The sequence below is a fragment of the Erithacus rubecula genome (genome assembly GCF_903797595.1).
Source record: "Erithacus rubecula genome assembly, chromosome: 27".
Classification (NCBI taxonomy): Eukaryota; Metazoa; Chordata; class Aves; order Passeriformes; family Muscicapidae; genus Erithacus; species Erithacus rubecula.
The window spans coordinates 2,014,393-2,036,478 of NC_136679.1; the positions used below are offsets into that span (position 1 = coordinate 2,014,393).

The 22,086-nt window shown below is 46.1% G+C and overlaps 1 protein-coding gene across 1 annotated transcript; it reads right to left on the minus strand.

Moving 5' to 3' along the window:
* Window positions 1-291: 291 nt before the first annotated feature.
* On the minus strand, window positions 292-17,215 carry LOC306812900 (uncharacterized protein). Its single transcript, XM_079327820.1, has 15 exons — window positions 16,760-17,215; window positions 15,880-15,962; window positions 15,577-15,733; window positions 15,224-15,385; window positions 14,940-15,065; window positions 14,624-14,850; window positions 13,990-14,077; window positions 4,675-5,136; window positions 3,257-3,339; window positions 2,764-2,920; window positions 2,354-2,515; window positions 2,096-2,221; window positions 1,788-2,008; window positions 1,055-1,083; window positions 292-560 (listed from the first exon to the last, which is right to left on the minus strand). The coding sequence occupies exons 1-15, from the start codon at window positions 17,198-17,200 to the stop codon at window positions 541-543; spliced, it is 2,544 nt and encodes an 847-aa protein (XP_079183946.1). The 5' UTR covers window positions 17,201-17,215; the 3' UTR covers window positions 292-540.
* Between the last annotated feature and the right edge of the window lie 4,871 nt (window positions 17,216-22,086).

Here is a 22,086-nt window from a genome sequence, read left to right on the forward strand (position 1 = left end):
TTTACCCTATGAAATATCTCTCCAGAACCACTTCCCATCCCACTGCCTCTGCTCTGCAGAGTGCACAGCACTGAAGTGAGAAATCCAGGTCACTCCTGTGTTCCCCACCAAGGGCTGGGTTTGCTGCTGCCTCTGTTCCAAACTCCTGCCAGCAAGAGGAGTCAGCAAGAATCAGAATAGAGCCCAAACTCCCCACACTGTGAGCACTCTCAGGGAGGCTGGCTGGTTAATTCCTGCCTGAGTAAAGCCAAACTTCAGTGAAATACCACAACAATTCCAAAGAAGCAAAGATTGCAAGAATATCATCTTTATTTGAGTAGATACAGCAATTCAGTACATGCAAAAACCTAGAAATAATTGCAAAGCTGACCCCATTTGCATCTTAATCATCACTAAATGAATGAATCTGCCTATACTTTGTGTGGCCAAGAACCTTCTGTGCTTCAACATTCATTTCCAGCAGTGCAGAGTGATTTCTCCATCTCAATCTACATGTGTTGTCTGCTTTTTCTCAGCTTGCAGTTGACCTCTGAAGGACCTTCAGTGCTTGTCTCTTTTATCTGCAGTAACATGGGGAGAAAGAACAGCAGGTATTTAACCCAGCTCACACAGGCCACTCTGGGATGGGCACTGAACTTGGCTTGGGCCTCATCTCTCATTCCCTTCTCTCAGAACTTTTCCTCTCCACCACCTGGATTTGACTCATCCCTTTTATGGCACCGCTGACCTCTAACAGCTCAAGGCAGGTTTTACTGGCATGTTCCTGCAATTCCCCTGAGCTGGCCAAGCTTCAATTCCCATGTCCTTTCATCTAGGGAAATGATTAAGTGTTTTGTGCTTTACTTAGCATTTACTCTAGCAGAGTCTGAGATGTTTTTCTGATATCTGATATCTTTTAATTGCTGATTTTTTTTCCATTCTAACCAGAGACATTATTTGTATTTTTTTTTTTCTGTGACAAATTATGCAGACCCTGGTCTCTAGAACAGACACAAGTAGCAGTTATGTGCATTTTAGAAAATAAAACTTCTCCTGAAAGAGAAAGGATTCTTACCAGCAATTCCCGAAAGAGAGCCAAACATCCTGTGGAACAGAGAGAAAAAATGAAAGGAGAGTTAATACATCAAATGCTGATGCTGAAACGAGGATGGGTGACAGCAAATTCTCTATCAATCAGGTACACTGTGTGCAGCCAGGGAAGAGATGCCCATCTCTGCTCTGCTTCTCAGAGTAGGATAGGGAATTGTTGTAGGAAATGTATTTTTAAACTGCATTGGAAAAGAAATAACAGAGGAAACCAAAACCTTTCAACCTCTGTCTCATTTTTTCCCTCCTTGAGGCAGTATGAGATGAGATAGAGCTGTGTCACTCAGTGATTGCCTTCACTTCTCTACCCAGTATTTATTTCATCCCACACTGGCTCCTGTTGGGTAAAGGTTCTCTGCCTGGTAACAGGGAGTTTATGGGAATTTGGAATTAGATTTCATATTCTGTAAAAATTATTAACTGCACTTTTCCTGACTTTGATGGAGCTGATCACTTCAACTGTTAGTTGCAATTAATCTACTGTGCTGCTTGTCAGTTCCCCTTCCTCTTCAGAAACTCTTTGAGGTCTCACTTCATGTAAATGGCAACTGTAACATTTCTAGCTCCACCACGGTCCAAAAAAATTAGTTTGATCATAACTGTAGAACTCCAGGCGTATTTAATTGTGTTTACAAGGTACTGCAGCAAATTAGCACCATGACATTGCCAGTTTTAGGAGAGGCCAAACAAAAGATTCTTACTGGGACTCCTGGCCTTCCAGGAGCTGCCGGTACGTAGCGATCTCTTGCTCCAGCCGAGTTTTGATATCCATGAGGATCTTGTACTCGGTGTTCTGGCGCTCCATGTCAGCTCGGAGCTCAGCCAGCTGTGCCTCGATGCTGCCAACCAGCGCCTGGATCTGCGCCAGCTGTGCCCCGTATCGCGCTTCCGTGTCGGCCAAGGTGCCTTCCAGCGCCGCTTTCTGCCGGGGAAACACACGCAGGAGACATTGCTGCCAGTGCAGGACTCTGAACACGGGTCCTTTCCAGTGGGGCAGACTGTGACCTACCATGCTGAGCTGGGACTGCAGCTCGATCTCCAGCCCCTGCAGGGTGCGGCGCAGGTCAGTGACCTCGGACTTGCTGCTCTGCAGCTGTTCGGTGTTAACAGCCACCTCGCGGTTCAGCTCTTCAGTCTGAGACAGGGGAAACACTGTGTGAGAAATGTGGGGGATCTGGGGCTGCCATAGCATTTTTCTGTGTGTTTTAATAGTTGTTTCTTTCATGGATTTTTTTGTTAGTGTTTGTACAATATGGAGGGGTTTTACCTTGCTGTGGAACCAGGCCTCAGCATCCTTCCTGTTCTTCTCAGCCATGTTTTCATACTGCTCCCTCATATCTGCCAGGATCTTGGCCAGGTCAATGCCTGGGGCAGAGTCCAGTTCAACGCTCACTTGACCGGCTACTTGCCCTCTCAGGGCACTCAGCTCCTGTGGGGAGTGGCAGAGAAGACAAAAGAGGTACAATTGTAAACTGAAAACATTATGAACCTTCTGTCCTTTCCTCAAGGGCTAAGGCTGACTGACCCTCCTGAGGTACTGGCAGGAGGGATCCCAGTCTACACAGAAATATTTCCCTCACTGTTGGAGAGCCCAGGGCAATCCTGAGGGACTCCACATCTCCACAAGCTGTTTTTCTAGTGCCACTTTCAAACTCAAACATGTTTCTTGGGGTTTACCTCCTCATGGTTTTTCTTTAGGTAGGCCAGTTCCTCCTTCAATCCTTCAATCTGCAGCTCCAGGTCGGCTCTGGACAGGGTCAGCTCGTCCAGGACCCGGCGCAGCCCGTTGATGTCGGACTCCACGCTCATGCGCAGACCTTGCTCAGTCTCAAACCTTCAAAAGGCAAAACAAACCCATTCAGGTTCACTGATTAATCACAAGAAACACAGGATGAATGTATCTATGTTTGTAGGATTTATGGTGTAGCAAATGTCATCAAGCATTAAACCTTTCTTCACATATTTCACATTATGCAAAATTGTCAGTGTGCAGATGGTGCTCTTAGCAAAGACATGAAGGGTTTGACTCCATGCACAGGATCAAACCAATATTTATATAGGGGCTTTAGGGGCATCCCATTCCTGTTTCACTGCCCTTTGGCTCAACAAGGATTTTTGCCTACTCATGAGATCTGTGAATTTTGTGAATTCCCTTTTAGAAATTACTCACTTGGTTTTGAAGTCGTCAGCAGCCAGCCTGGCATTGTCAATCTGCAGCACAATCCTGGCGTTATCAATGGTGGCATCAAGGATCTGCAAACAATGAGAGCTCATTACTGAGGCTGAAATAACTGTTATCAGCTTCCCTGCTGTGCAGATAAGAGTAAAGAGTCTATTTAGTCTGTAGCTACAGCAAATACAGGTGTAGGGAAGGCTCAGTGATCTACAACAACAGTCACACAGATTTATCATGTAGTTCTGCCAGGATTCTGTTTTGGACACATTCTCATGTCTGGTGTGTGAAGTGGCTTTAGGTAGAAGTTCCACAATGAGACAAAACTACATGCTGGCTGAGAGGGAGAGGACTTTGAGAGACCATCTTCTTTATTTCCTAGAATACTCAGGATAGTGTTTATTGATTCTTTTAATGCATCATTAAAGCCTCTGAAGGAAATTTTATTTAGAAGGAATCTGTTCAGTTTTACCTGGAAAGCATATCTTCTATGCTTGCCACTTCTAAAACTCCAAAGATCATCCCCAAACCACTTGTATGGTTTCTTACCCGTAACTAATGGGAGCAAAAGAAAGGAGGGAAAAGAATACTAATAGGAGGAAATCCCATTGCCAGTTCTGCCATCAGCAGAGTTCAGATTTTAAATCAGGAACAAATGTGGATGGGTTGCAGCAAGGAGAAGCAACCTGCGTGGGAGCGGTCATGAACTCCAGGCTGAACTCAGAAAACTAAACCTCAAGTTTTCTTTCATTTATTTACATAGTTAATCAGCTACTCCCTGTGTTATGCAGGGTGTGTATCACCTCAGCAATCTGTTATCAGGTACCCAAAGGCTCCTGGGGCAAATCCTGCATTTATATATGGGATTGATTACTTCATGTCTGCTGCTTCCTTTTTTCCTTCGCCAAATGTTTCCCTTCACTTAATTCCAAGGTTAAGTATGGGAAATATGAAAAAGAAATTGCTCTAAACCCATTTTTATTTTCATGGTTAAAGCACTGTGCCTGGGCCTCTGAGGGTTTTCAAGCTCTCTGGCAGGTGAGGGGCTGCAGAGACAGGCAGGTTGCTGACACTCCTTGCCTCTCATTACTCATTACATATCAGTTTATATATGGTCATACATACATTAACTGGTCATATGTGTGTGTATAAACATAGGCTTTGTTAAATTATCAGACTTCAGCACTCAGGCATCTCCCACTGCCTGGTTTGTACCTGCTCTTGGCTAGCATTCAAAAGAGTAGATAATTCCATACTGATGTTGACTTTATCCCCCCTTGTATTCACATCTCACCTCCCTTTCCTTCCCATGACCTGCAGTGCTTTCTAAGGGCTCCCTAAGCAACTTTTTGGGTTTTCATGCCTCCTCTGTAAGTGAAAATCTAAGATGACTTTTGATAAATATCAACACCTACCTTGTCCCGAAGGTCCTCAATAGTCTTGAAATAAGCACTGTAGTCCCGAGCTGGGCTCGGCCCTTGTTTTTGGTACCAGTTTCGGATTTTGGTTTCAAGGTCAGAGTTTGCCTCTTCCAGCGCACGCACTTTCTCCAGGTAGGAGGCCAGGCGATCGTTCAGGCTTTGCATGGTGGCCTTTTCATTTCCCGAGAGGAGCCCATCGCCGCCCAGGCCACCCCCATAGCCGAAGCTGCTGCTGAAGCTGCCTCCACCATAGCCCCCCCCCAGGCCGCTTCCCAGGCCGGAGGAGACGAACCTGGCAGAGGACACGGACACTCCTCTGCCCCCAGAGCCGCCGTGGATGCTGGGGGCCCTGAAGCTGCCGCTGTAGCGGAGGGAGGAGGCGCCGGGCCCCCCCACCGAGGAGCTGGTTTGCCTGAAGCTGTAACTGGCCATGGGGAGGAAGAGCAGCGACCTGAGCTAAGCTGCACCTCAGCGGCTCCTGATCCCAAGGTAGGAGAGTGTCCCGCTCCCCACCGCACCGCTTTTATGCCGGTGACAATGGGAGTTGTCTCCAGAATGTGTTATCTGAGACCCATGGAATTTATCAGCCCTGAGCCTCCTGCCAACACGCCGGTTCCCCTATTGGTCAGTGGTTCGCCGTGGGCCGATTCCTTCCCGGTATTCCACGCTCGGGGCGCGATCCCCTCCCCCGGGCCGCTGGAAGCTAAAGGTGGGATTTGGAGGAGGCGCCTCCCGACCGAGGGGAATTTTCCTAAACCTGGTTAGAGTTTACCTACATGGGAACAAAGGGCTTAGGAGCGCACCCACTGCGGCCACCGCCGCGGCCAGAGCGGAGTCACACAAAGCCTTGTTTTAACAGTGATTCAGCCTGATAACAGGGCTTGGACGAGCCCCAGTGCTGAACAGTGTGTGTGGACATTCACGTTCCCACCCCTCGGCATTCCCCTTGAGAAGTTCTTCTTTCAGAAAGGAAGTTTTCACTCATTCTGTCTTTACTCTCAGTTCCATTTGAGCTAACAGAGAAAGTGCTGTGTCTGAGAGTCTGGTTTTCTACAGACACAAAAATCTTTCTGAAGCTGCCGTGACTGTATCTGTAGCAGAGAGAAGCAGTGACATCCCTGAGTACCTGGGGAGTGAGGAGAAACAAGTGTCTGATTACACACTGAGTCCTTTGATTGTTACTGAAAGAGAGAAGCAAAGAGAAGAAACATAATTACTTAGTCTTCTGGTCTTTGAGAGTCACGAAAATGTTATTTCTAAAATTTTCAGGTCCTCTATTATCCAAGATGGATTTTCAAAAGCTTTTCTTACTGTGAACTCTTCCCTGAGCATCCCTAATACACAAGGAGATACTCAGAGCTTTCCTTCCATTCTCTTTTGTTCTCATTCCCCCCAAATTCTGTGGAACTCATCTGAAGTGTTTTGGAGAAAGAGGAACTTCTGGCCTGGCAGCACTTGCAGCTCTTGGGAACAGCCAGGCCTTTCTACACCCATGAAAAATGCTCCAGGTGTTTCAGGCTACACAATGAGCTGCACCCCCTGTGTACAGAGGTGTCAAACTGTGGGGCAAATGCAGGGAGGGAAACAGCAAACAGCAAATGGGAGGCTGGCCAAGGCACCTGTATCAGCAGGTAATGAGGAGGCCGTATCAGAGGAGGAATTCTGCAGTGACTCAGGTGTGAAATATATCACTGGATATACACAGGATATGTGCCATGCTTGGGGACACCACAGCAGAGCTCCTTCCTCTCTGTACACACCTTCCACAGCTCTCCATCCTGCACTGGAACACTGCAGCCTTTCCTCACAGACACTCCTGCTGCCAGAGACACACCAGTTCCTTCTGGAGACCTGCATGTCCTGCTCAGCCCTGGGTGGGACAAACCTGCCCAGCCAGTAACTGCTCCAAGGGCTGTGAGCAGCTGGAACAGTGTGTCAGGAGCTGACTGAGAGACAGACACTGGAGAACAGTTATTTTTTTATTAAAGTCCTTACTTAGATCATAAAGAGCATCAGTGCATGTGCTTTTCTTCACTGAACAGAAAAGCAAGAAGCTGAAAGGAGAATAAATAGCAGTGTGTTCTTTTTGAGGTCTGTCTCCTGGTGCAAGGAGATATGAATGTCTCCCTCCAGGTACTCGTGCAGCATTCCCTGGGCTCCCATATCAGAACCTCAACACAGTGTACCTCTGGGTTTTGCAAAATAAAAAGTGCAGCTGTGATGCTGCATGATATTTTATGATCCAGCTCATGAAAATTTGGATCCAGAAGGCTTCTGGATGCCCCCTGCAATATCTGGAGTAAAAGCAGCAATCACCAGCAATCTCTGTGAGAATATTGATCAGGTACTGCAGCCAGGTCAGGTTTGCATGAGCTTACAGGGAAGAATCTCCCAAAGAATGGGCTGCAATTCTTAGTGGCACTTTGGAAGTACAGCTGAAAGTGTCAGGAGAAGAAAGGCTTGGGACACACAGTCAATGGATTAATCTGATTTATAACACCAAATACAAATAAGCCTCTAGTACCAAATCATTCCCTCAAACATTTTTGCTAAGACTTATTTCTAAATATTGTAACTTTTCATTTGTTCTACCTTAATGGTTGCATGTTTGTTTTTGTAGGGACTCCCTTATAGTGAGAATGTGTGCTAAAATGCTTGGAAAAGCCTTCAGTGTGGCAAGCTGCAGAAGGTGCTGTTAGCATTCAATGTAGGTTTCTTTTTCTCCCAGTACTATAATTTATGGTAGGGTCAGCTTTTCCCCAATAAGGAATGGTCAGCACAGGGAATTTCCCTTATCTTATCAGAGGGGAAGGGAGACACATTTTTTCAAGCAAAGTCATCCAGTCACACCCAAGCTCCTGGCTGAGACCTGGTTCTGCTTTACCTTTATCTTCTCTGCCTTGCCAGTCATTGCTGCTTTATAAAATTATTCATATTGTTTCAGGGTAGCTTTATTCATTGTCCTGTGAAGCCTTTTTTTCTTGCCCTTGAGGGCACTGGTATATCCTTCTGTCTTTTCACATCCTACTGAATTTGCTTCCAGGGGTAGCTAATGCAATTACACTTTAATGAACTTGCTGAACATTTTAACCAAACTTGGTTAGTGCCTGCAGTTCCATGGTTGCATCTGTGGATGAATGAGCAAAGCTAATTTATTATTCTGGATTTACCTTTTCAATTTTTAACTGTTCGTCCCTTCTGGTAATTCTTCCTTTCTGCCTTTGCTTCCATCAATGAAAATATGCTGCTTTTTCATGTGCACATTTTTATTCTCCATTCTCTTGCTCTTATGAACTTTGTCCACCCTCCCAACCAATCATGTCACAGGCCCTCTTAAAATTATAACTTGGGATGTTTTTCTCCCCTTTTGAAGATCAGAGGCATGAAATATTTGCAGCTTTTTAATTCAAGCACAAAATTTTCTATTTTTTCTTTTTAACTTCCTTGTGGGAAGAACCAGTGACAGCAAGCTCTGATCTGCTGCTGATAGCAAGGTAACTGCAGTTATGGTTTGCCCAAGATACCTTTCCTGGCTGTCTGGCTTTTACAACCCATCATTAATCTTTTATTTTTTTAAATCCTCACAAACCTGGCAGTTCCATATATTCACTGAATGTGCCAACAGATTGTGAGACAAGAATGTAGCTGTGCTGAAGAGACAGGTCCCAGCATATTCACACACAGCTGTGAGTGGCTGGAGAAGAGGGCTGGGAAGAGCAGAGCAACACTGGAACTTGCTCAAAATTACTATTTTTGCAAAGTAGAAGGATTGTGGTGAAGGGAATGCATAGTTTCTGAACTGAAAGAGGTAAGAAATAAGGTTGTGTAAAGGTTCTGTGTTATCAGAAATTGTGAGAATAAGACACAGGACAAGACATTTCTGTCCAGGGCTCTGGTTTGTTCATGGCAGGACAGAAATGATGGATCAATGATCTGAGCTGAACTGGAATGATTCCTGCCCAAGCTGCTGCAATGCTATTGAGGGACAGAATTTAATTTCAATGATTGCAGTTTATAGGACATTTGAACAGATTGGTATGAGGAAAATACATAAAAGAACCTCCTGAAGAGCTCAAATACTTGACTGGGAGCAGTGTAAATATTTCACAAATCCTTGAAACTGGCTGTGGTGTGGAAATGCTTCACTATTGTCCCTGTTTCCCTAGAAACATAACTAGCTTTAAACTCCTGACTCCTCCATTCCAGAACTTTAATGATAAAGCAAATCAGAGAGTAAAGTACCTGAGACAGGAAAAGAAACCAGATTTTCTTATCTTGTGATTAAAGATTGTGTGGGAAGGAGGGCTCAGTTGGGGCACCAAGCTCTAGGGAGTGCAAATCGACTCACTGGATGTACTTTCACACTTCCTTTAGCCTGTTATCTGGCTGGTAAATCTCAGCAAGGTATGATTGGGCTGGAAACTATTATTTGAGAGTCAAGCAGCCAACTGTCAGGAGGATGTGTTCCAAAAGTCAGGTTTCTGCAGGCAGCAGCAAAGGCAGCCCAGGCACCTGTGCCAAAGCCCAAGGGACTGAACCTGTCCCAGGCTGGGGGAGAGGTGGCTGTTGGACACTTGCCATGATTCTGCTGAGGGAGGAGCCCTGGGGCTATCCACAGGGATCTTCCCATACACCACATGGAAAATTCCTGCCCAACAAAGAAATCCTACATTTGGGAGGGACACAGAGTAGATGGGGCTCATAGCACAGAGCTGAGCTGTTTTATTCTGTTCCTGTCTATTATTTGTATCTATGTGTTCATATATATTTACATGCATATACTTGTATTTATAGACTTGTAGATTATTATTTCTCTTGTTAATTTTGTAAGAATATATTCTGACCATAGGCGTAAGTCACAGCTTCCAGTAAGGGCAGAGATTTGACTGTGCAAGCCTTAAACATTAGTTCAAACATTAGTTCTGGATCTAATTAGAACACAAGGAGCTCTCTTAGTACCCTCCTGATGAATCCTTACATTTGGGCTTTCCTGATCTTACCAGTGGTTTCATACTCAGTTTTTCTCAGAGCCTGAAGGTATCTGGTTGGGCTCAGTGAGGAAATCCAACTGTTGCTTTATCAGGGCAAGCCCTGCAGCCTCTGGTTTGTGGAGCTGCTGCCAGGGAGGTGTTTTTAACACATGGTTCTCATGGCAACTCTCAGCCCATGGAAACCCCTTTGGAGCCCTGGTTCTGGCTGCCCTGGCTGGTCACACAACTCTGAGGGAACAAAAGGGGATTTCTCACTCTGTTGGACAGTTTGTGCCACTTTCATAAAGGACTGTGTTTCCCCTGTTTGTGTGTACCAGGCAAGTCCCTTCCCAGGCAGTCCTGACTGTTACCTTAACTAAGAGCCATGGTTTGCCACCAGATTCTGACATCCATATTCAGCTTTAAATCTTCCTTTGATCAAAAACTGAGGTTTGTGCCAGCTGTCTTTTGGGCAGCTCACCACCAGCAAAGCAAGTGACTGAAGTGCTTTCTGAGTGCCTTTTCATGCTTCCTAATGGATTCAGCTTTAATAACTGATAAAATCTGGTGACATGATTTCTAACAGCATTTTCAACAGAAAGGAGTTGTTGGAATTGGCTAAAAATCTTCTGTGTGTGTGTGTGAGCACTGTGAGGCTTATACAAACCCTTATAGGAACTTTTGGGTAGAGCTGTGATTTTCAATAGCCTGACATCTGATTGTGGGAAAGAACTGAGCTAAGATTGGGAATGCTGTCAGAAAAGGTTGATTAGTGAGGCTGTGGGTGCCTTTGATGGCAGCCCGTGCAGGTTGCCAGGGCTGGGAGCACAGGTGTGTGCCAGGAAAGGTGTTCCCTGGAGCCAGGCTTGGCGGAGCCCACACTCTGCCATTAGCAGTAATTGCAGCGAGCAGAAACCTCTCTTGAGGCACTACCAAAACTGCTCTGAGAGTCAGCCCCAGTGTGCCTGAGACTACGTGTTCGCTGTCACTTGTCCTTTATCGTGCAGTCATGGAATGCTCTGGGGGAGGGGATCTCAGAGCTCTCACCCTCTGCCACAGGCAGGGACACCTTCCACTAGAACAGCGTGATCTGAGCCCCTCCTGCCAGGCTGTGAGCACTTCCAGGGATAAGGCAGACACAGTGTGGAAGCACTTAAAGAAATCTCGATGTTTGTTGGGATTAGCACTCCAAAGTGTCATATATGATGTGAAACCTAACAGAAATTGTTACAGAGAGAAAGGAGTGTCCTGCATGAATTCTCACACTTAACGTGGCTGCTGCAATTTTCATGGTTATGGTGGGCTGGTAAATGTCAGAAATATCACAGGAGCAGCTTCCTCTCCTCTCCTCTCCTCTCCTCTCCTCTCCTCTCCTCTCCTCTCCTCTCCTCTCCTCTCCTCTCCTCTCCTCTCCTCTCCTCTCCTCTCCTCTCCTCTCCTCTCCTCTCCTCTCCTCTCCTCTCCTCTCCTCTCCTCTCCTCTCTCTCCTCTCCTCTCCTCTCCTCTCCTCTCCTCTCCTCTCCTCTCCTCTCCTCTCCTCTCCTCTCCTCTCCTCTCCTCTCCTCTCCTCTCCTCTCCTCATCCTCTCCTCTCCTCTCCTCTCCTCTCCTCTCCTCTCCTCTCTCCTCTCTCCTCTCTTCTCTCTCCTCTCTCTTTGTTACAGGCTCAATGAGTCACAGTTTCTTTTCTCATCCCTTGCCTTGGTGGTGGGCCAAGAGGGAAATCTGCCTTGCCACCTGCGTGGTTCCATTTCCTTGTAGCCAGGAGTGCCAGAGCCGGGCAGGACAGTGCAAACAGCAGCAGGAGTAGCAGTGGCTGCTGTGCCTGTCCATAGCTGACAGCTGCCCTTGCTGCAGCTCTGAACGCTGCAGCTGTGCCAGAATCCTCCTTATCTTCATCAAACCTCCTGAAAATGTTGTATTATCCGTCTGGGGGTGATTCATTTCCAGAACTGAGCCATAACCGCGGGAATTTGGGAAGCGGGAGCAGCACCGAGCGCCCCCTGCAGGCCCCGCTGCTAAGCACAGCCATCGAATCCAAGAAATGAAAACAAAAAAGTGCCGATTTTCGTATTAATTAATCGGTTCTTTCCTTCTACAAACCGTATCCCAGGCCTGATTAATTAATTAATTTAATTTTGAGAGTGTTTGGAGCAGTTTGATAACAAATTCTACTTGTTATTTCCTTAATTGCCGTCAGAGGATACCGGGGAGCCAACCCGAATGGACGGACCACAGATAAATCTCGGTAAATAAATAGTCTGTCACCCAGAGATAAATCCTGTCCCTTGTACTGAGCTGTGGGACATGTCACTGGAGCAGGATGAGGCTCCACCACAGCATTCCGGGACTGCAGATGTGTCCCACCTAAAAAAGAGCAGAAGGGAAGAAGGGGACTCGGGAATGATCCCAATAGACAGCCTAGAGCACAAATGGCACCTTTCTGGGATTACAGACATTCTTCCTGGTTAAATTGTGCCTAAAGAAAGTATTTGATCCCAAAGTCCATTAGAGCTGGCTGGTGCTGAGGGGTTTTGGGATACTCAGCGTTGGTTGATAGGGGAAATAAGGGAGTTTATGTTACTTGCACAGAGCAGAAGAATCCTGTTGTGACTCTAAGGAGAGGCAGATTTGCTTTGACTTTACAAACCTTTGTTTCCCATGGAAATAGTTTCTCTGACTCATCCCTTCCCCGCTGTGCTGAGAATTCAGCTTGGTTTGTAACATGGAACAGTTTTGATGCATTTTAAAATAATACCTTGTTATCCAAAACGATGTTTTACCTGTCCTGACTCTCTTTGCACACCGAAGTGACAAGATAAGAAATGTCGGTGGTTTAGGAGGCGTTCAGGGAACAATGAAGCCTCTGAGACCCACCCAGGGTCTGGGACAGTGCAGTCACTCCCCTGCTATGTGGCTGACCCTGTTCAGCAGCTTCCTCAGGCCTGCAAACCAAACACTGCAATGCAGATTTATAACTTTGAAATGACTGAGATATTTCACCCGTTTTCTTCCTCTGTTGAGCCCAAATGAGCTGAGTGTGGTGCACGAAGTGGGGCAGGTTTAGTAACAAAACCTGAATCGTTCTCCACCCAGAGTTCCACACACCACGGAGCTGGGAATGACCCTGTGGAATAAGGGAACACACTCCTCCATGTGGAACTTCCAGTTAAAAGACATGAGTTCAGATTTTCCAGCATGGCAGGAGGAATAATCCCAACAACTGAATGTTGGGTTAGTAGAACTTTCATACTCCTCACTCGTTTCCTGATCTAACTCTTTGCTCTAATTGTACAAGATTAGGCAGAGCTCTCACCCAGAATCTGGGAAAAGGCTGCCTGGATAGGATTGATTTCTTGTTCAGCACCTCTAAGGAAAGTTGTTTTGATTTGACAAAATTTTAATGAAATTTTGGGGTTACTTAATCCTGATTTTTCACTTCAGCTGCTGAATTGGGAAATCAACGACTTGCAACATATGCTGTGAAAAAGGCATTCCCCCACCCCTTTCTCTTCCCCATAGGTGTCACCCTTGAGTTTAATAACCATGGATGTGGTTATCTCCAGGATTTTATCCAGTCATCATATGATTTAGGATTCACATATTTCTTTGGAGCCATATTACAAAATTCATGCAACCTTAATTTCTTTGTGTAACTATCTTGTTACACCTAAATGTAAACAGAATATTAATATACCAAACAGACTGCTGGACACAGAGTTTTCTTTGCATTGCAGAAAGGTAAAGTTTTATTCGAGGGATTATTGTTCAGTAGAGAACCAAGTGCACTGTGTGTAAGCACAGTGATCACAGTGATGGACAGCATGAAGAGGGAGGAATAGATAGTTTTATGAAAAGCCTAGTAATCATTAATTTTGATTTCATGAGTAGCACTTGGAGAGCAGTGTGTGCAGGGGCAGGTCACAGTGTGTGTGGGTGCAGTACCATGCTGGGGGCCAGGCTGCACTGGGAACTGCATCAGGGAACCCAACACGATGGAGCTGAGTTAACACACTCTTGACTGCCCTGTGGAAAGAAAGAAGAAACCATTGCTCTGATTGGGAAAGCAAGAGTCTCTTTGCAGCACTGACATTTCAGACCTAGCCACTATTTAAATATCCATTTGTTAGCAAAAGCATGGGAAAGGAGCTTAACCTGCCTCTGGAATTGGAGCCAAACCACTTTGAAATTAAGAGCTTTGAAATTGAATAGTTTAATCCCTGCTGCAATTGCAGATGTGAAAGCCATAGCACGAGGCTGGTATTAACAGGGAAAGGGATGAAACACAAAATGTGGAAGCTGTAACTTTGCATGCTCTTTGGAAGATGTTTCTTACCTGCCTTGTCACTAGATTGACCATGACAGTAGGAACTGGAAGAGTAAGAGTGGGAGGATGTTCCTCCTCCTTGGAGAGCTCCTTGAGATGATCTGTAAAAGGAAAGAAGTTTTAATGAAGGGAACAATAAATACATGCTGACATCATGTGCAGTGCATGTAACAGCTCAGCTTTTCTGGGATCTTGCAAATATACTTTTATATATGTTTTTTCATTTCATTCCCTTCAGCTGTATTTTATTAGAAAATTGTAAAAGACAGCAAGAGAGTGTTGCAGAATAATTTTTGTACTCTCACAGTGCAGCTGTGCTTGTTTGTCTGCTGACAGAAGGAACTTCATTACAGTTTGGTTTGGCACAGTGATTCCTCTCATGGAATTCACTCTGCACAAGCAGGTCAAGAGGAACTGATTAACTCAAAACCTGATAGTAACAATCTGCTCTGTGTTTCCCTTGGTGTTTGATGTGCTTAGGAAGTTTTTGATAGACACATTTCAGTGCAGATGCCTTGAAAAACAAGTTGCTGAATTTAGATTTCAGCTACAGACAAGTAAAATATCCTGCTCTGTCTTCCATGAACGCCAAGAGAAAAAAAGCTTGGGATAAAATTTGTGCCATTATTTGCAAACAGAGAACATACACAAGATCCTGCTGCCCCTCCTGCAGCAGTGCCCTGTACTGCTGGATCTCCTGCTCCAGGCGCATCTTGATGCCCAGCAGCATCTTGTACTCCTGGCTCTGACCCTCCATCTCACAGCGGATGCTGCCCAGCTCCTCCTCCACAGAGTTGATCTGAGCCTGGATTTGTTGGAGCATGCGGCCATAGCGAGACTCAGTTTCTGCCAGGGAGTTTTCCAGAGAGCTTTTCTAAAAGGCAAAGAGAGAGTTGAGGAGCAGAGTTCCACAGCTCCCTGCCCGTGCCAGGGAGGGAAGGGCTGCAGATGCTGCCCACGTACCGTGCTGAGCTGAGCCTGCAGCTCGATCTCCAGGTTCTGCATCTCGCGCCTCAGCTCGCTGAGCTGCTGGCTGCTGCTCTGGATGTCCTGGCTGCTGGAAGTGACCTGCTGATTGACCTCTTGGATCTGCAGAGGCAAACCCAGAGACACTTGCTGAGCCACAGGGAGCAGATTGGCTGAGTGAGTACTCACATCTCCAGGGAGCCTCTCCCTTTCAGCCAGCCCTGGGACAGGGTGGCTGGGCTGTCCCTCCACAGCAGATCCACTCTGGCACTGCTCCATACCTTGACCTCATACCACTGCTCCACCTCCCTGCGGTTCTTCTCAATGATCTGCTCATATTCATCTCTCAGGTCATTCAGGATCTTTGTCAAGTCTTCTCCAGGGGCAGCATTGACCTCCACGCTCACATCACCACCAGTCTGGGACTGGATCTGCCTCAGTTCCTGCAGGGAGTCCAGAGAGAGACACAAGAGCACACACAGGTCATTTGGTGGGCTGGGAAAAAGCAGCACCATGGTACAAAGAAATGACAATCCCATGGCATCAGGCAAAACTGACTTGCTCTGTGATGGTGGGAACTGTGAAGAACTGATGGATTATGTCTTTGGCTGTGCTATTTATCATTGGATCATACCTCCTCATGGTTTCTCTTCAGAGCAATCAGCTCATCCTTCAAGGACTCCAGCTCAGATTCCAGTGAGGACCGAGTGGTAGTGAGACCATCCAGGATGTTTCTCAGGCCATTGATGTCAGCCTCCACGGTCTGACGGATGACCAGCTCATTCTCATACCTGTACAGAGGAAAGCATTGCACATTCATTTCATTACAGTGTGTAGGTTTGATCATTCCTCTTTAGACATGGCTTCATACACCTACATTCATGAGTCTCATAAAATTTGTGAGGCAAAAGAGGCAAGGTTCACAGGGAGTACTCACTTCATTCTGAAGTCATCAGCAGTCATCTTGCTGTTATCAATGTCCAGAATCATTCTGTTGTTGTCCACAGTGGCAGATATAATCTGCAAAAGGGGAAGAAGGAAGGTGCACAGGAGTCTTTCATTGTCTGGGTTTCCAGGACAAGCAGAAAGACTACACAAAGGTTTGGTAGAGTGTTACTGCTGGTCTTGGAATTGTTTCATGGAGTAGTTCAGGGGCCACAGAAAGTTCCTGAATTGCCATGCCAAAGGGACTGGTATGTGCAAGATTTTGGCTTTCCAAATATTTTGATGAAAGAGTATAATCATGGGGGAAAGAACAGAAGAAAATATATGTTGGGAAATGGTCAATGCCCATGGGGTACTGCACTCTGGGTGTAGGAGGCACTGTGGGCTTTGCCCCTGATGCTGTAAGTGATCCCATTATGAAAAATGTTGATTGTAAGGGAAGACCTCAGTCCTTCCACTGGTGTCTGTAGGAGTGTGAAGGGACAAAGGGAGCTCAGATCCAGGTGCTTTGTCCTTGCTCTCCATGCAGCTGTGTGGGTGGGAGCAGGGGGAAGCACTGCAGAGCACACAGGGCTGGTTTGGAGGCACCTGCACACTGTGGGATGTCCATTGCGTGAGCCAGCGAGTCTGTGGCTGCTGCAGCTGCCGTGCCTCGGGCTGGGCCCTGGTGCCCCTGGGCTGCTCTGAGGGTTTGCTCAGCCAGGGGATGCGAGTGCAGCTCTGCACGTTTGTGCCTGCAGCAGCACCAGCACGGTGGAGCCGAGTGCTGGGGACGGAGGGAGGGGGAAGAAGAAGCCAAGAGGAAGGAGGAAGGGCTTGCAGGAGAGGAGAGCATGCGGGAGATGGAGCCAGGTGTGGCGGGAGGATGGTACCTGATTCTGGAGTTGCTCGATGGTCTGGTAGTAGGAGCTGTAGTCCTTGGAAACGCTGGGAGCTTGTTTCCTGTACCACTCGCGGATGTGGTGCTCGAGCTGAGCGTTCTCCTCCTCCAGCCTTCGCACCTTCTCCAGGTAAGCGGCCAGGCGGTCGTTGAGGTTCTGCATGGTGACCTTCTCATTGCCGCTGAGCAGCAGGTCCCCGCCGGGGCCGCAGCTGCCCGCGAAGCCCCCGCCGAAGCCCCCGGGCAGGCCGCCCATGCTCAGGCCGCCGCCGTAGCCCCCGCACGCTGCCCCGCCGTAGCCGCCGATCACGGAGGACGCGTAGCGCCGGCAGGACACGGAGGAGCTGCGGCCGCCGCTGCCGCCACAGGCGCCTCCAGCCGCTCCGCCGCTCCGGTACGAGCTGCTGGATGTTCTCTTGATGCTGCAGCTCATGGTGAACAAGGGATCAGCTCTCCGGCCCCAGGTGCAAAGCTCTGCTCGGCGAGATACCGCAAATCAAAGTGCTGCGGGCCGTGCTTGCTGCTGGCTATTTATACCTGCCCGGGTGGGTGTCACCTGCCAGGCAGTCCAGCTTCCCATGGGCTTTGCCAGCCATAGTGCTCATGCCGAAAGTGATGTGCTAAGGGGAATTTCTTTTGGGGCTTGGGACAGCCCTCCCCCCAGGTCGTGTGTTTGCATGCTGATTCACACCAAGCCTGCACTATAATTTTCGGGTGGGTGGCTGTGAGTTAGATTTTGTTGGAGATAGTTTGTTGCTGGCTACTTAGCGAGTGAGACTCATTTTAATAGTTGTTCTTTGTTCTTTGGAGTAATTTTCTTCTGTCCTGAAAACAGGTGGTGAAAGCACCACCTAATCGCTCTGCTTTAGTTTCAGATTTGGAGAAGTATGAACTCAGGCACCCTCTGCATGAGGCTGATTCAAATTAGCCTGTGGAACTGCCACTTCTGGAAATAGAATCTCTAAGAATTTTGGGTTTAGGTCAGAATCTAGAATTTAGGTTTAGAATTTTTTTTCCCTAGAAAAGAAAGCTCAGTGTGGGCGCTGTCAGAGTATTTAGTGGTAAATCACAGTAGAATGAGCCTAACAGCAGTAATGTTATTTCTGTTCTCACCAAACTCTGGTGGTATCACTTCCAGGAAATCTTCCTGTCTCATGAGCATGCGATGATGCCATTTTAAATTTGTGAGTGTTAAACATTTCTGTGCAAATTTCTAATCACTCAGAGGTTATCTTAATCTGAAATATGTATCTATATGTCTGCGTTGGCTGCGTCCTGGGAAAGCAAGGATTTGGCTTGGCCAGGTGGAGGTTGAGATTGTTATCAGGTGGCTCTTGAGGAAGGAGGTAGCAGGGCTGTTTGAAATACAGAACAATCCTGCTGTCCATGTAGGAAAGGGCACAGCCTGGATTTGAGTGTGTTTGGGCTGGAAACTAAAGGCAAATTTTAACTGTGGGAGACAGAAGGGTCTTGAAGAGTTTCCTTGCAAGAGCTGTGGATGGAAGAGAGAGTCTGATCTTGGGCAATTGATGTTGGGGATTTTATCTTTATATGACAGATGTGGGTGTGATGACCCTCTAGATCCCCCTTACCTTCAGTCTTTTGTCCCTTGGTGCTGAACAACTGCACCATTTCTGTAAGGGGGCAGATTGTGATAAGCCCTTCTTTAGAAAGGAAATTTTGCCTTTAAATAACTTTTGGAAAAATGTGAATTTTAAGCCTGAAAGACAATAGGCCTCATTATGTGAGGGTTGAACTTTGATGGGAATCCATCTCTACTTGAAAGTTATAATTTACCCATTCATTTTGTTATTGGTTTCTGCATTTATACTGTTACTAACACACACCCTGCAGTTGTGGCTCAAGCAGGATTTTTTTTCTTAGCCATAATGATTATGAGATCCATAAAAGCTACTAATGTGTGTTATGGCTGACTGAAGAATCATGAAAAACCATTCACCCTCTTTCTTGACACACCACCACCCCCATATCACAGATAATGTAATCCTTTGATCTGCATAATTATGATTGTTGTTTTATTGGTAGCTCTCTAATTATCCACACGTCAGAACCAGGTGTTTTGCATATGTTATTGAGACTGAGTCATCATTATTAAAAAAATAAAAATTATTTTCTCACAGGGTGTGATTCCTTAGTCATATTTTCCTCATTAGATTGTTGAAATGCACTTTTATTCTCCCCTATGAGATGTTTATTGCTCATTGGCATCAGTGCCAGAGGTGTTGATTTTATATCTCCTTCTCGGCATCGTTGCATCACAATACCTGACCCAACAATTTCTGACATTTCCCAATGCTGTAATTTCATACTATCACCAGATGCCTTTTCTCTTTCTATTCCTCTCTTCTTTTTTGAATAAGTGATCTAACCAACCTTTCTGCCATAGCTGCATCCCAAATATTCAATCTCTAGACTTTCTGTTCTGGAACTTGGGGCTATTTCTTTGTCTCCATGTGCATTTCTGGCACTCTCCTGTGTACATGGCTCTTGCCCTGAGCTGGCTGTTGTGGTAAATTTGGACCTGCTGATTTACTTCACAAGCCAGAAGAGCCAAAACTGTTCAGGAGCCGTTGCCTTTCATAGTCCTTGTGATGGCAGAAGGAGGTCAGACATTCTGCTGTAGAAGATGTTGAGGCTCCTCAGCAATTCAAAGGCTCTGTAAGAGCTTTGAAATCACATCTTCCCCTGGCAGACCTTTTGCTCATAGTGCACCCCAGGCACCTCTGCAAGTCAGAAGTTTGTTTGAAGTAGGAGTTCTGCTGGGAGTTCTTTCCCAGTGCTGTTTACTCACTGGTGAAGTTGGATGCTGAGCCACAAACAGATACTCCAAATTGGCAGAAGAACCAAAAGCAGCCTGTGGTTTCCACAGAGCCTGTGATGCCATTACTGGATGATTGTCCTCAGTCACAGGAGAGGGAGAGGACAATCCTAGATACAATTACTGGCAATTAATTCTCCAGTAAATGAGTCAAATGTGGTCTTGGTAAGAAGAGTGCTACTCCCAAGAGTTTAGTCAGGAGCTCCATTTGTACATTCCTCATCCATCATCCATTGTCCTGCTCAGCCTGTGCATTTGTTCAGTGCAATCAGAGCTGTAGGATTTACACAGCCCCCATTATGGGCTCATCTTTCTCTTATGTCACTCCATGGGGTGAGCTCATAAACTTGCAAATGTACAGACCTACAGAAAATCCTATTGAATGTGAGCTATTTTAATTCTGTGGTTGATCTAAATCATTAGTCATAGTCCTTCCTACCACTGAAAAAGGACAAATTTAGAGACTCCCCAAGGGAAATTAAGCTCTTCCAGCAGAGGGATCCTTTCATGTTCTCTTTCTCTCTACCTGCTTTCATATGCTCATGTTATCAATGATGGCAACTAATTGAATTCTAAATTCCTCCCTGCCAAAGCCTTTTTTCCTCCATATTCTGTACATCTTTTCAGAGCACTGAGCAAGTGTATGGATTTTTCTAAGAACATGGATGAGTGAAGTGAGCACTGGGAGCAGCAGTGGTGTCAGGATACCTGATCACAGAAATAGCACAAGGTTTCTGGAGCTCCTGCCAGCCTCAGACAGAGGCTGTGGGTCCTGCTGTGCCTTGGCACACCTGTGGTGTGTGCTGTCCCTAGGACAGGCCTTGGCCCATCCCTAGGTGGGGGTTAGTGCCCTGTGGATCAGCAGGAATGTGTGGAGGGCATTGTCAGCAGGACTCCTCACTGAGCTGATCCTGAGGCGCCTGAGGACTCTCCTCATTGCCACCACCAAGACCTCACACCCCCAAACTGGCTCAGAAATGGGGACAGACACTGCAGCTCTGGAGTGCCCAGGAGTGCTCTGGGAGATAACTGATCATTTTTGATCATTCTGATGCTTCTCTGTGCTTCTGGAACATTAGAAGGAAGCAAAATAACCTTTCAGTTCTTTAGTTATATACATTAGCTGTAGTTTAAGGTTCTGTAATCTGGCCTCATAAGAGATATCTCCTTCAGCTGCCTCAGCTACAGTAAATACAGCTGAGACCTGAGTGAGTTCTGGCAGCCTTTGGAGACAAAAAGTCGTGTTTGCATTTGCTTTACATCCCTTTCTATACTGTTGAAGCTGAAATGAACTTTTTACTCATAGACAGGCTTTTATTCAGACAAATTCCTGGTGCTGGACTGATAAAAGTCAGTTTTTCAACAGGAGTAGAAAGTGAATTCTTTGTGGACACTCACTGCAGGCTGCAGCCAGGGTGCTGTGCTGGCAGAGCCAAGGTGTGTGGTTACTGAGAGAAGACCTAAACAAAACCAAACTCTTCTAAGTTGGTTGTGATGAGAAAGTGTTTAATTTCATTAGCCTAACAGATCAGTCCTTCAGTCTGAAATTAAATGGGAAATACTAGAAACCAGGTTTAATCAGTAAGGAATGGACCAACCATTGATACATGGCTGGTTTAATGTATGTGGTGCACAATAATCAGAGACTAAGAATGGGCTTCACTGTGATCTTCAGAAAGTAAAATATCTCTGAAGGAGCTGTCCTAATTTAGTATTGCTCTCTGATCTCTATGTTGCATATTTTATGTTCTTAAGCAGTAAAATATAGAAAATACCTTCAGTGAAAGGAATGTGTCTCTCATTTCTCTTAAGGCAGAGTATCAGCCAGCTGTGTGTACTAACAGAAATTGGGTTCTTGGTATTATATCAGTATTTAAATTGAAATTTCTGTCATAAAATATTGGAATGTTTTTGGTGCATAGTACTGAAAGAAACAGATCCATTGTCTTGCTGCCAGTTTTTCCTAACAGAAGTCAGCAATGTGTCATTCTCTGTGCAACAAAAGGTGTAGAAATACTTGTGAGGAAGCCCCTTCATACTGGAATAACCTCTCCTGAGTCACACCTTCCTTCCCACAGTAATCTGGCTGTGATGACAGTAATGGACTCAGATAACTCACAGTAGTCCCACTGGGTACAGTTTAGTAAATTAACAGCTAATCTGCTGATAGTTTCCCATAATTTGTATTTTCTTTCTCCTTTCACTCACATCATTCATTCTCTTTAGTGCAAGTGGCAAGGCAAGGGGCCAGGAAGCAGTCCCTTAGTGACCACTAAAACACAAAATGGTAAATTATTTTTAACGTCTCAGGAAGGAGAAAAATTATGTCAAGAACTGCCAACAAGATTTCTATTTTCAACCTTCTACCTCTTGCTTGTGAAGAGAGTTCTGCAGCCTCACCCAGCAGTTCCCCTAGGCAGAGGCTTGCTGTTGTCTCACCTCACACAGCCATGGTCACATTTCTGATAATTGCTTTCACC